Source organism: Zeus faber, assembly GCF_960531495.2.
Source record: "Zeus faber genome assembly, chromosome: 12".
Taxonomy (NCBI): domain Eukaryota; kingdom Metazoa; phylum Chordata; class Actinopteri; order Zeiformes; family Zeidae; genus Zeus; species Zeus faber.
In genome coordinates this window covers 21,220,209-21,235,289 of record NC_137196.1, presented here as the reverse complement: position 1 = coordinate 21,235,289, position 15,081 = coordinate 21,220,209, and the positions used below count along the sequence as shown (strand labels likewise).

General features: G+C 41.8%; 1 protein-coding gene across 1 annotated transcript; it reads right to left on the bottom strand.

Moving 5' to 3' along the window:
* Positions 1–207: 207 nt before the first annotated feature.
* On the bottom strand, positions 208–13,232 carry gtf2b (general transcription factor IIB). The gene is made up of 7 exons (XM_080011072.1): positions 13,194–13,232; positions 10,553–10,665; positions 6,844–6,977; positions 6,274–6,420; positions 6,049–6,178; positions 3,199–3,480; positions 208–1,414 (listed from the first exon to the last, which is right to left on the bottom strand). Exons 1-7 carry the CDS (start codon positions 13,208–13,210, stop codon positions 1,281–1,283), a joined length of 957 nt encoding a protein of 318 aa, XP_079867198.1. The 5' UTR covers positions 13,211–13,232; the 3' UTR covers positions 208–1,280.
* Between the last annotated feature and the right edge of the window lie 1,849 nt (positions 13,233–15,081).

The following is a 15,081-nucleotide window of genomic DNA, read 5'->3' as shown; positions in this document are numbered from 1 at the left end:
TTTTTCCTCCCTCATTGCTATAACTGACAGGAAGAGGCCACGTGACCAGTTGTAGTTTGAGTTTTCCTGGACCTAATTCGCTGTTTTTCAATGCATGTCATCCAATGTTCGCTTTTGTGTAAATGTTGTTTGGTTCTATGTTTATTTGTCTCATCCGTGGTGATTCTCCCCCTCTTGGAGTAGTGATCAGTTGTTTATAGACCCAAACATGGTAAGGTAGTAGAGGAGGATTGGTGATGGTCTTGTGTAACATAAGCTGTGCTCTTGTCATCCTATAGGTTGTCCACAGGACAGATTTGCAGAAGTTCTTGATTTAATAATTAACAAAGAGTTGGATGCTGCCAGGTTTAAAAAAAAAAAAAAAAAAAAAAGACACAAAGGACGAGTTCTAACAACCAAAACATGTCAGCTATTGATGCAAATGGAGATTATGTGCAGGAGCCTCAAGTCATGACCACAGCAAAACAAAAGAGTGGCAGCGAAGTATCGGAGCGTTGAATCAATTTGAAAACAGATTGCTATAAACAAATGTATTCTCCCTTCTAATGTATAAGCCACACATGCACCTTTTGTTAGCACGGTCCTTAACTGAGTGAGTGGTGGGTTAAAAAACTCTGAATTGTTTTGTATTATTCGTTTAATTCGGCATGGAGAACACTTATTTCAGTGCTTCATAAAAGGGAAAGGAATTTATTCAAAGTAGTTACTCATCGAGAGCGTCACACAGGGTTCCTTTCAAGCCAATACTTTGAGTTAAAAAAAAAAAAAAAAAAAATGCAATTAACTCCTAAACCATCAAATACAGGCTCATTCAAACAAAGGAAAACAAGTAGTTAAGGTAAACAAAAGTTTAATAATATTGAAATCATATAGGTGAAACCACACTTTGCCCAAAAAAAGCATCCTTTTTTTTTATTATTTCTTAATTTAATTGGAACAATGCTAGCAAGCTAACAAAATAGAACCTGCTCATTTTTCTACAAAAGAAACTGTATACAGTATGAAAGCAGCCTAAAATTGCAAGCACCAATTACACGTTCTCACTTGGACATATATACAGGATATATACATTCAAATGAAAATACTGTAAATACAGTCTGCTCTCTGTACGTTAAGCATTGGAATGTGTGTCCTGTGTGTTCCTGCGGGGGAGCCCCGGCAGAGGGCTGAAGACTCCGTTTAGGGGGAGAAATGAACCTTCCAAATCCACCAAATAAATGATATGAAATAATATCCCTACGTGCACAGCAGAAAGTGTTCTCACTGAGCGCGGCGCGTGTTCACAGTTGAGGCAGCTTGTCCACGGGCGTGTCGAATTTGAAGTCTGGCGGGAAGAGGTCGGCGGCGCGCGGGTAGATGAGCCGGTACGACTGTCGGATCGTCACGTCGGCCACGCCCGCGATGTCGCCGATCTCTGAGGGGGGAGCGACGCGGTCGTCCCAAATGTCAGAGTGTTTAATGGGGGAAAAGAAAGCAACAAGATACACACTGTGTGTGGTCAATTAAAAGGCAGCATGGTATGAATACTTTCCTATTTATTGCAAGATATGTAAATTAAAAAATGTAAATACATGTCATCGAACGTATGACTGCACGTCCGGTGCCCTGGTCTTAACGTCAATGGGTTTTTGGTTTTATGGCTAAAATCAGGTCTGTCGTTACAAGCTTTCCACGAGAAAAACAATATTTTCAAGTTTTGTTCCACGACATAAAATAAGAGGAAAATATAACGCTGGGGAATTTGAAGCTTTCATCAAACGAATGCAAGTGTGACGCTAAACGTCGTCACACTCAAAGTGGCCACTCACTACTCCGCCTTCACCCCTCTAGTTGAGTTTATACTGACGCGTGAACACATACACACACACACGACGGGGGACGGTTATTATCGCTTATGTTTGGCCGTCTCAATTATATTTTATGTTGGTATTTTCAGCGGGCGCCACCAATACGCTTGCAGTGTGTGTAGAACGCAGCATTTAAGTATATTATTACCATTTTTATTGTGGTTAAAACCGGGACATTGCTGGATAATAATAAACATCCGTCCGAGGCAGCAGGTATCATTCCCACATCGGATTCCTCTATGATAGACTTCCGTATGGAGTCTGTCCCCACGTAGACGACGGTTACAGATACATTACGTAATGCTCGTCCGAGAGGCGTCTAAAATCACGTGAGACCAGGCAACGAAATCGTTTTTGTTAGGCCAATGCGTCGCTCCCCGTCCGGACCGATTGGGTTCCCTCAGCTGACTGCGAGGGGACAGAGCCCCCGTCCCTGAACCCAATAACTCCAAACCCAAATGTTATTAAATCAGTGTGATCATTTTCAACCAGTCCTACGCTCTCTGCCTTCGGAGAATGAACGTTCTCCACCCGTTCTACCTCTCCCTGCCCGCTCGCTCCCTCCAGCTCCACGCCGTGGTGCAGCCGGCAGGCACGCGTGTGAAAAAAGACACGTCTAGTGTCTGAAAGGAGTTTTTAAGAAGAAAGATAATAAAATGTAAGAACATAAAGACCTGTCTCCGTAGAGACTGGACGTTTTTCAGGTTGTCGTCTTTGCAGCGAGCTCCACGGCTCAGATGGGACTGGCTTTTTTACCAAATGTTTTTTTTTTTTCCCCCCGAAAAACAAATCATTTTTAAAATCTTTGTACAAAATTAACATTCATAAAAACCCACTATTTGTGCTTTATTTGGATTCGGCTCCACCCTAACTTTAGGGCAATGTTACTGCTTCCATTCCCACATACTTCCATTCACAGCCGTTCTGCCAATTTGCTGGAAATCACACTTTTTCGCGTGGGGAAGAACATCCACACCAGCTCCCATTCCCACATGGCACCGATACGGATCACTGCCGGTAGATTTACGGCTTTCAGTGCAAGTGGGAAAGGAGCTTTACAGATATTTGTCGGGACTATGCCTCAAAAAAACAATAAGAGCGGCGTTCATTTGTTAAGATTATGTTGCTGAACAAAACGTTCAAGTATCAAACCTTTGTTCACCACAGAGCTTATTTTTTTGCAACAATCCATTGGGAAAAACCCCGTTGGTTTTTTGGTCGAGGGAACCAGGGCAACGCTGACTTCCGGGTGGGCCCCCAAAAATATGTCATCCCCGCATTGATCGCTGTAGTTCTATTTTCAGACATGTAATAAGTTTCTTTAGGATAAGAAACCCCCGCCGCCGCTCACCTTTCTGGGTCTTCTTCTCGGCGGAGGCCTGCGAGGCCATGTAGATGGCTGCGGCGGCCACGGAGATGGGGCTCCTGCCGGGGACCAGGTCCAGCTCCACCGCCTTCCGGGCGATGAAGGTGGCGGCCATCTGGACCTGTTTGGGGAGGCCGAGGTTGGAGCAGAAGCGGGACATGAAGTCTCCGGTGGTGATGAGGTCCACGCTTGTCTCCAGCGCCTTGAGGATCAACTTGAAGCAGCGGCCGATCTCCTTCTTGGAGATCCGGGAGACGGCGCAGATCTCTGCGGAGAGGGGGGCGGCGTTTCATCACAAAACACAGAAGCCACTTCCTATCAAGCTGCAGTGTGTAGAATTGGCAGTAGTGGATTATAATATTCATAAGTATGTTTTAATTAGTGTATAGTCACATGAAAATAAGTATTGTGTTTTTGTAACCTTAGAATAAGATGTTTTTGTACCTACATAGGGAGGGACGGGTACACTTCCATGGAAGCCGCCATGTTTTTACAGTAGCCCAGAAAGGACAAACCTAACGCTCTTCTAACCTCCGTAATGTTACTGGGTGTTCTATCTGGTCTTTGACTCTGCAAACAGATGTAATAGTATGGATCCTGCTCACGCCATCTCACTCCTAGACGTAACAACTATAATAAAACGGCTTTTTAACATGACTCCGCTCATGTTAGCGTGTAGCTTGTCCTACGTGAGGGGGAGGTGGGGAATTCACTTTGTCGCGATCAGCAGTATCGCCGCTGGATGCCACTAAATTCTACACGCTGCTACTTTATAGGACTTTTTATGTTTATAATTAATTAATTAATTTATTATTTCTCTTCTACCTTTTTGTCATCTATCAATACTGTAAATAGGGTTTGTTTTTGATTTAAATTACACAACTCACTATGTATAGACAATGAGAAAAACAATCTAAAGAAAGTATCGGTCCATGTCAACAGTTCAGAGGATTAATCATTTTTTGAGCACAAACTATTTACTACTATAGTACATCAGCACAATAATAAATATGGTCACACACACACACACACACACACACACACACACACACACACACACACACACACACACACACACACACACACACACACACACACACACACACACACACACACACCCACCCACCCACCCACCCACCCACCCACCCACCCCTTTCAGGTGAAATTTCAGGATGAACAGGTGAACTTAATTTGACCTTCTCTAATTTTTTGAATGCACATGTCCAACTGTTCAATGTTTCAGTACTTTTTGCACAACTTGCTGTTCTCTAACAAGGAGCTGAACGGCAAAATTCACAACACGTGTCTGATCCATGAATCGACCAATACATTTCCTGGTTCAATTAGAATTGGTGTTTAAACAGTCCTCTTCATCATGCTGTTCACATTTTGACATCATGAGACCAAGACGACGCCTAACAACTGATCAACAGTACCTTGCCATAGCGAGGCTTCAAAGAGGATGTTCTCAGGGGGAAGTTGCCACTGAGCTTAGAGTGTCACAGAGGGTCATCAGCAGGTTGCAACAGAGATACAGAGACTGGAAGAGTCACAGAAAGGCATAGAAGTGGACGTCCTTTGGCCACATCCCACAATGATGACCGCTTCATTGTGAACAGTGCCCTGCGGACCCGGATGATGAATGCCACTCAACTCCAGGCACATTTAACGGAGGTGGGAGGCACCCAAGTGTCCCGTCAGACCATTGGAAACCGTTTCCATCAGTGTGGTCTGCGTGCTAGATGACCTGCAAGGGTACCTGACCACACCACCAGGCACAGGCATCATCGTCTTGCATGGGCCAGGGAGCATTTATGCTGGATGAGGAACTAGTGGCCTCAGTGCTGTTCTCTGACGAAAGTTGATTCACGTTGAGCAGAAATGATGGCCGCCAACGATGTTGGAGACGTCAAGGAGAGCGCTATGCATCAGCCACTGTTGTCACCAGACAAGCCTTTGGTGGTGGTGGTGTTACAGTGTGGGCAGGGCACTCCACCTCAAATGGAGTGCCCTGCACTTTCTCCCGACCTGAATCCCATAGAAAACCTATGGGATCAGCTGAGTCACCGTGTAGAGGCTCGTCACTCTGTACCCCAGAACCTCAATGACCTGAGGGCCGCCCTTCAAGAAGAGTGGGGGGCCAGGCCTCAGCAGACAATAAGTTGACTTGTGAACAGCATGAGACGTGGTTGTCAAGCTGTAATTGATGCTCAAGGCCACATGACAAGTTATTGAGACATTGACATTTTTTGTTGTGGTAAACCCACCACTGTTGTTAGGGTTTTTTCTCAAAATTGTTTGAGATGAGGAAATCACCATTGCATGATTCTACTTAAATGCCCTACTTTCATGATATAATATCACTGTAGCGTTTTGTGAGTAGTGTGTGTGTGTGTGTGTGTATATATATATAGATATATATAGATATATCTATATATCTATATATATATCTCTATCTATCTCTATCTCTATCTATCTCTATCTATCTATCTATATATATCAATTTCAACCTTCAGAGGATAAGAACTCATAATATTCCCATGAAGAAAATGTTCATGTTAAAGGGAATGGTAGAAAATAAGAAGAAACCAAAGATTTCTAAAGCATCCATTTAGGTTCCAGCTTAACCAACAAATTAGAGAAAAAATCTCCCCATGGCTCAATGAGAGTCAATGTTGTGAAATTGCATCACTGAGGAAACGCAAACAAATCTATTGGAAGATGAACGACCGTGGCAAATTGACAACGGCTCCAAAGTTTGATGACCCCGTGCAATCGGGTTCGACCGGCGTCCCTCAGCAGTCCAAACATCCCCTCTCCGACTCCTGACCTAACCTTTAAACGTCCTGGGGACTCCTTCCTGTCGGCAGGCGATGTAGAGGCAGGCGGAGGCGATGGCGTCATTGGCTCGACCTTTCAGGCTCTTCTGTTCATAGACTTGCTTAAATAAGTTATTTGTTCTGTCCTGTTGAGAAAAGAACAAACTGGGATTTAGCTCTCTCCCATCTCCCCGTGGAGGAGGAAGACTCGCGGGAGGGGAAGACTCATGGAGGGACGCACGATGATGTTCCTGGGGAGGTTGATGCGGTCGGCCATGGTGGTGATCTCTTTGAAGGCGTTCAGCATGGCCCGGTCCGAGCTGCTCATGGTGCGGCGGTTTTGGTATTTGGAGTTTCCAAACTCATCGAAGCTGGCGGCGCCCGTTCCCTGTGGGGGGAGGAAAAAAAAAAAAAAAAAGAGCTCTCATGGGTTCATGGGTTTTATCTCTATGACAGCTTAATGCAACTCAAGTCTTGATCTCTCTCAAAATAAATATTTAGAGAGAGAGTGTAAGTGCTTTAGAGGCAAAGTAAACTATGTATTTCACTACATAAATGGAGATGAGCCATTGATTCAAATGTTACAAACCCTTGATTTGTTACTTGTTCTCGACATTTAAATATTTTCTGGTATGCAACTGAATATCAGGCATCACACAGGTAATACAACGTTGACAACACCAGTTGGCTTTAAAATGTTCATTTGAATTCATTTGAATGTTGGGAAAAAAAAAAAAAAAAAGACCTCAGAGGCACCAAACATGGATGCAGAAGGGTGCAGCCAGTGCTCGCCTACATGGCCGCCTCTCACCTTGCTGATCATGGTGGTTAGGTCTCCCCCGTTCAGCAGCGGGTTCTGGGCATCTCCCACTCTGGATGGGTCTTTGGTGGCTTTCTCATTGGTGAAGGTTCTCCACTCGGAACCAACGTCAATGACACGATCACCTGGGGGAGGGAGGGGCGGACACAATTTTAAATAAAGATCCTCTTTAATCTGTGGAACCATGGGCATGTTGCAATGGTACTGTTTGTCTTTTTCTTTATTGGCGGAAACCAAATTAAATGAGATGCCAAGAGGAGCAGAGATTTGGAAACTGGAGAGAGGCTGTTGAGCAACACCAACAACGCTAGCTCAATGCAAATTCAGTGAATTGTGCACAAACAGGTTTTGTGTAAACAATTTAAAATATCACATTTTTTATTTATTATTATTTTTTTTTTTTTAAATGCTCATGTGTCACCATCATTCTTTGAAGCCATCTGACCTGTTCCAAGTCCCACCCATTCCAGTTACTAGTAGGACAAATGTTTTCCCAACACACATTTGCCATGTCACTTCAAGATAATGAATGTCCAAAGTCAGATCGGTCTTTCTGAGTTTTATTTTGTAGCAACCCATTATAAAAACGTCAAAGCTGCAAAGTATTGAAATATACTTTGTATGACTCACATGAAAATACAATGCAAACAATGATTCAAGGAGGAAAAAAAATAAACACACAAACACAAACACACACACACACACTAAATTTTTTTCTCCCATGTTTCTCTCCAGTGGTTTGGTTAGTTGAGGACAACCAAAAGTGTTTTACCCCAAACAAAACATGAATCCTTCCTCTTTCTTCAAGATGGTAATCTAAAAATCATCCTTTCTAAAAGAGAACAGTGGCGACATGGCAGCCTGACACAGGTGCTCAACGTGGACTGGATGTATTTGGCAAAAAACACTGCAATCCCAAACAAATAAACGAATTAACCCTGTCAGTTCATTCTGGCATTATAAAATGAAATTCAAGGTTTTTCAAGTAGTTTAAGCACTGTTTTCATTTTCAAGGTGTTCATGCAAAACAAATAATACATTTTCAATGTGATCTTTATTAATTCAAATATGACCTCGGCCCAATTGTCTATTATTTTTCTATATATATATAAAAATAATATACAATGGGACAGATAGATATTTTTATCTCACTGTCCTCTTCTATAATTAGTGTCTATTTCCAACAAATTTACAATTTCCTGCCAATCTCTTCTACGACAATAATTAGTTGTAGAAGAGATTTCGTAAAAATGAAAAAATATATATATATTAGGTTATGGTTCACAGGTTTTCAATAATCATGTTTTTTTGAAGGGCTTTTCTAGCACTTCAGCACAAAAGGGGCTATTTCCAAGGTAGTCCAGTACTTTCATTTCTGAGGATTAAAATTCAAGCGCCTCAAGGACCTGGTAACAACCCCGCAATTAAAAAAAAAAAAAAAAAAAAGAACCTAAACAACACGACCACATCCAACATTTGACAGAAGAAGGAAAAGATGAATACAATTTTTTTAATCTTTTCCCTCTTCTGCCATTCGGATGTGGATGAGGATTTCCCCCGTTTGTATTTAATATCAGACAAGGGGAAATCCTTTTTCACGTGACTGGTCACTGTCAACATCACAAGGTTGCGGTAATGAGCTTAACCCACATTCTTTGTTGCATTTCCTCCCTCGCCGCTCCCCCTCTTTATTGGTGATTGATCGGACAGAAATTCTACAAAAGTTTTGCCCAGAGAAACGGACAATAACACGGGTTCCACAGAAAGCGGTATTGTATCAACACCTGCGCCATAAATCCTCTGGAATACTTATAATGGGGTCTGTTACCTCCAACATGCATGAAGCTTAAGGATTATATACTGTTCAAATATTTTATACCTCCTTTGACCCTTTGTCGCCACTCTAATATTTAAAAAACCAGCAAGCAACTTGGTGCTGATCCCAGGGCGATGGGAGGATGAACAGTGGCTCTGGGGTTGCATCAGGTCGTCTCACACACCGGGTCCCACGAGAGCAGGCCGCCCGCAAAGGCTCATTAGAGGAGGCCGTGTTCCAGAGCAGCTCTTTGTTTCTCACTGCCACCAGCTCACAGGCCTTTGGCTACTTATTTGTGTACATGTGCCTAACTGTGTCACCGGTGCACAGACTTGGTACAAAGCTATAAAAACTCATAGTTCTCTCAAATGGAAACCAAGAGAAAGACTTCCTTACACTTACCCCTAGGCAGTTTACTTACACTTCCAGACCACATCTGCCTATAACCAACCAATAGTCTCCAAGCTTTGTGTGTTTGTATGTGCTATGATAGGAACACTGACGGTGACAACCACAGTTGCTGGATTAAGCTTGTTTTCTGGTTGCAGACATAAGCAGGTCTCCATTGGGACCTCTACTGTTTGTCTCTCGGGCTGCAAGCACAGCCTCACATTCAATTCATTTAAAGGAGACTGATTATGAAAAACTCACTTATTCAGTGCTTGTGCACATAGGGTGTCTGATGGGCCTACTAACACACAAACTGTAATATAAGACAACCCAGGCAGTTTTTTTGTGAGCTGATATTCCAGAAAACGTGATAAAAAAACCAAACTGTTCAGATTTGAAGCCCCTTCCTACATCAAGTGGGGCTTCATAGAATTACAACCGCCCTCCGTCTGAGACTAACTCCACCCACGGCTGGAGAAATAACAGGCCAATTAACAGGCACTGCTAGGAAGACCTGCACAAACCTTTTAAAAGAAAGAGGAATTCATATCAACAGTCCGTGAAGAAACAGCAGACAATGGAAATGTAAGTATTTATAACATAATACTGCAGTGTTTCTTATTTTTTTAAATAAACAAATAAAAACAATGTATGTAATTGGTTGACGGTAGGCAGCCGCACACAATTCGCAGTGCGTTTCTCCAAACAAATCCAAAAAAATAGTGAGTTGTTATTGTAGGTGTATTTCTTCTATTTTCCGACATCTACATTAAACAAAAAAATTGCTGCTTTTTTCCCCCCGGTGCGGTGTCCTCCACAGGTTTGCAGGATGGCAATGAAAGTCTGAGCAAACTTTAAAATTAGGCCTTGTAAAAACTTTTCAGAAACTGGATTGCTTATTTCCCCTTTCAAATTTGTTCAGAAACAGATTTTGGTGGAGTGACTGAGGCAAAATCAGTGAATGTTTACGGCGTAAAGCTACGGCACCCGGAAGTGAGGCTCAAACCCCATTGCCTCACAGAATTCAGGATCACAGAGACCTATAATAACTTAAAAGGGGCATAACAGGTCCTCTTTAACCTTTTTAGGTAAATGTGCTTCCCAAAAAATTTGATAAACAAAGGACACAAAAACATAGTTTTCAATTTTGGTTGAGCAAGTTTCAGGTGGGTCTTTAAGACTTCAAAATACAACTCAACAGGTATACAACACTTTAAAACTATTCAACCATCATTAATGTATTTATTTTATTTTTATTTTTTTTAAGAGAAATTCACTGACGGCCAGACCCCCACATGGACGTTTGTGGTTTATTTTTGATATAATGAGAAATTAAATGGATTTTTATAGATGAAATGTGCGGTGACTCCTGACCCTTATTTGGAGAGGAAATCATGGTGGCAGAATTTCTTCTTTTTTTTTTTTGCAAACATCAATAGCAGAAAAAGCTGAACAGCCTGCAGGCATTGTGTATTTATGCACAGTATTACTTACCTACGACAAGGCCACATTCAGGACAGATCATGTCCCCTGCTCTGTAGTCTTCAACCAACATGGCATCGGGGTGATTTGGACATGTAACTCTGGGCAGAGCCAGAGCCTCTCCACTACAGAACACAAAAAACAACTTGCAGTGTGAGAAGGAAGGAGGCAGAGATTTGGTTTGGGGTGGTCGCCATCAATGTAGAACTGAAAACTCATTATATGTTAAAGACCTTAGCCCATTTGCTGAGTCAATATGCGACCTGAGTCATTGGGGAGGAATAAATACACATTCGAAAGTGACAAAGATATTAAAAAAAAGAATGTAATCAACTTAAATCTACTTTCGATCACAGTGTGAGGTGGCGAAGAGTTAACTTATTGATCAGCTGCAGTTCCTCAGTGCTTTAATACAATTAAACTGGGAAAGGTCTTAAAAAGACGTAAATCTCTCTCCCTATTCGGAAACTGGAGTCTCACAATATAGTCAGACCATTTTTAAATTGTTATACAAGGGAAGATTTTTTTTATTTTTTCAGGTTTTTCCATGGTTTTGTTGACTCTCCAGCACTTCTGCAAATAAGTCATTTAATTAAGGGTCAAGCCCTGGGGGGGGGGGGGCCCACAGACAATTTGAATAAGATTTGAAATCAGGGCAGTTCCAACAATCACCACCTCACCAAGATAATGCCACCGCGAAGAGACTTAAAAATCCATGCGTGCATACGCAAGCTGATGGAGGACACAGATTGTGTGATAGCATTACAGTCTACCAGGCCGCTAAGAATCTGCACTCATAAAATATACCAGGCTCCATGTGGACCGTTGTCAGCTCCTGCAGGCTGCGTTGTCTGCAGCAATTGGCCTGCTTGCCAATTGGATGTTAAGATGAGTGCAATTTGCCCTTGTTATTTTTGTGTGATCGCAATTATCCATGTGTGTGGTAAATAATCTGTGCATTGGTACGCCAGTAGGAGCCCGATACAGGCTCGGTGGCGCACGGCACACACACCCTCCGAGTGGGTGTGTGTGTTGGTTTCCTTCTATTAGGAAAAAGTAAATACATTTAAAATAATAAAAACAGTTATTTTTCATTTGTTTCATTTTGAAAAACAGGAAACGAGCCCACATAGTGGCACGTAAATGCGTAATGAAGTCTCTATTTACGCCACTATTAGAAATTATCAGTCTTAAATAGATATAAAACTTGAGTTAATTGCTGCACAGTAGTAGTAGTTATTTTTATTCAGTGTTTAATGAAAATGTCAAATTGTAAGGAAATTCTTGGGGGTTCTGTGCCGATGCCTTGGAGGGGAGTAGGCCGTTTTTTTGTAAATGTTACTGACCTTGTTTGGATGTAATTTATATAGCCTTAAGAAGACCAAATTCATGTTCAATTAATTCAAAAATTTGTACGTTTGAGTTTATTTACTTATATGTATATAAAATACACTGATATGACAGCAGTTTACAAAGCGCCATAAAAAAACTCTGTTCCCTAAAATGGATTAATAATTACGATAAATAATCGTGATCACAATATTGACCAAAACAATCGTGATTATCATTTTAGCCATAATCATGCAGCCCTACTTCAGAATGCTGCAAACACCGCCCAATCATAGTATTACACTGTACAACCAGGCCGGAACAAATGAACTTCTGCAGTTTCAACACACACCGAAAACAGAGAGCCAAAGCACACTCGTCCATTGCACTTTAACGAAGGGCCGACTAACCTGGACTCCGCGTATCGCTGCCTGCAGCTATATTTTTGGTTACATCCGTACTAACCTAAAGAGCCTCGCACATGATCCCCGGCAAAATTCGCTTTGCGTTGGCTACCCTTGCTTGGCACGGCCACTCCAAATTGCCTTATCGCCACTGTGCTCAAAATTGAAATCATTTCCACTGTCCTCCTGTATGTGGCACGGCCAAAAGTTAAAACTCCCCCCTCTGTTTTGCTGTTCCCCAAACTGAACAACACTACATTAAATGCGTATCACGTCATGCGCTCGGCTGCTTTAAAAGCATTAAAATCAATGGACCGTTAAAATTGACTTTGACTTACTGAATGCAAGTGGCTTTGGACAAAAGCGTCGGTTAAAAAAATAAAAAATAAAAGTACGACACCCTTCTCAAAAGAAGATTAGAGGTGCATCTTAGTGACCTGTCTGATCGTCGTGTGAGCTCCCCGGTGTCGAAACGCTTGCCCTGTGGGACGGAATTTAAACACAGAATTTAACAACAGAGGTACGTTCGTCGACAGCAAAACGTTATGCTAGGTTATAAATTATGGGAACCCACATTTTTTTTTGTTAACCGAGGCCCGGGTTGGGAAAATGCCGAATCCGTCCTTTATCGAGCCGACCCGTTCGTGGTTTTTGGCGAGGTAAACAAAATCACCACAAACTTTCGGACAAATATCCCGAACGTCACAATGAAACGACCGCGGAGCAGCGCTCGCCCGCTGTGTGCTAGCTAAACAGCTACGTTATTTACGAGGCGACGGGGCGTCGCGGGGGGGGCAAGCGAACTGTGAGGCGAAGGCCGGTGTGAGCCGCCACGCAAGTCAACGTATTCAACGTGTCAAGTTGGGATTTTAAGGCTCAGACATGAAACAAACATAACACTTCATCGGGCTTATACACACCGGCTCGTCGACGCCATATTACTTCGCTAGACTTCCCAGTCAGGCCACTGTCGGAACAATGGGCTCGCCCGCCTCTATTTATAGCTTTTTTAGACCACGTGTCAACAGAACGACGGAAGGGCAGAAGGCTCAAACTACACCAGGCCTGACGAAAAGCGGAAACTAAATTGCCGACTACGTATTTCGTGGCATGAGACGCTAGTGCATGTTCCGTGTGGCAACAATTATTACTCATCAACCTGCTACAGCATTCAAAGCACAAGCTTTTATTGCAATGGAAGAGAACAGTTCATTCCAAATGAACGTGTCATCCTTACTGTATAATGTAAATGCGACATGCATGGGATAATGTATGTAATACAGACATAAAAATGAGCTTCATACTCAAATAAAAAGTGACTCACAAATCTATGCAACAATCGCAACATAGATTGTGTAATGAGCATAGATTTGTGTAATTACACATTTGTGACTCCAGTAACCCACTTAGTTGTGAGGAGTGTCTCACATATTCCACAAATAAATGCAAAAAAATCCACGTGTAACAGATGAGTGTGGAACCACCTTTTTGCAAAAATGAACACGTGGACACGAAACTACTTTCACATAAAGGTTTATTAATTTTTCGCCGTTGGCTATAAAACTCTTGAGGAAACTGCAGCATTTTGATGCTCTGCCTACAGGTTTCTTTTCATCAAAATAAAGGATTGCTTGTTAACGGAATTATTGCAAATAGATAACGGATCAGGAGCATTTCCACGTGCGCTGGGAACAGCAGTTATTAAACTCCTGAAAAGTGAGTCGAGAAGCTTACTGTTGCCTTCATAAGCAAAATAATTGGGGGAAAAATAATCTCAAGTAATTATTTGAATGATCCTTATTTCATCCCCCTCACAGGTTCTTCAAACTATTCGTGTAACCACTTACTAGTAAAATGTAAACCGGATATATCATTGAAACAAGCTGCCCCAATGCGCACTACTTTTAAAAACAAGTATATTTTCACTGCCTGCCAGTGAAATCAGCCTGCTTTAAATTGTACTTTGACATTTAATTTATTTAATTTATGGCTTTGATCTGTTTGTTTGCATTTTAATTAATTACTTTTTTCTTTAATTATTCTAACTTGCCTTTACATCTATTCCTTATATTCACAGAGAGTTTGGGCATCAGGCTGAGTGGATGGGGACTGCCCATTGTTCCGACGGCCCATTATTCCGAAGCCCCAGTAGTCCGAAAACTGTCAGGTTAAACAAAGTTAAATTTCGGTATAAGGTTGGAGATGGTAAAAATTAGGTATTAGGTTGGAGATGGTTAAATTAAGGTATAAGGTTGGAGATGGTAAAAATTTGGTATTAGGTTGGAGATGGTTAAATTTCGGTATAAGGTTAGAGATGGTAAAATGTAGGTATAAGGTTGGAGATGGTTAAATTTAGGTATAAGCTTAGAGATGGTTAAATTTAGATATAAGGTTGGAGATGGTTCAATTTAGGTACTGTATAAGGTTGGAGATGATTACATTTAGGTATAAGCTTAGAGATGGTTAAATTTAGGTATAAGGTTGGAGATGGTTAAATTTAGCTATAAGCTTGGAGATGGTTAAATTTAGGTATAAGCTTAGAGATGGTTAAATTTAGGTATAAGGTTGGAGATGGTTGAACTTACTGTAGGTACAGTATGAGGTTAGAGATGGTTAATTTTAGGTATAAGATTAGAGATGGTTAAATTTAGGTATTAGGTTAAAGATGATTAGGGTTAGGGTGTCGTCCATGTCCAATGGGTCATTTTTCTGACTATTGGGGTTTTGGAATAATGGGCTGTCGGAGCAATTGCATGGCACCAAGTTGGTGACTCAAAACTGAAAAATATATTTATTTATTTATTTACG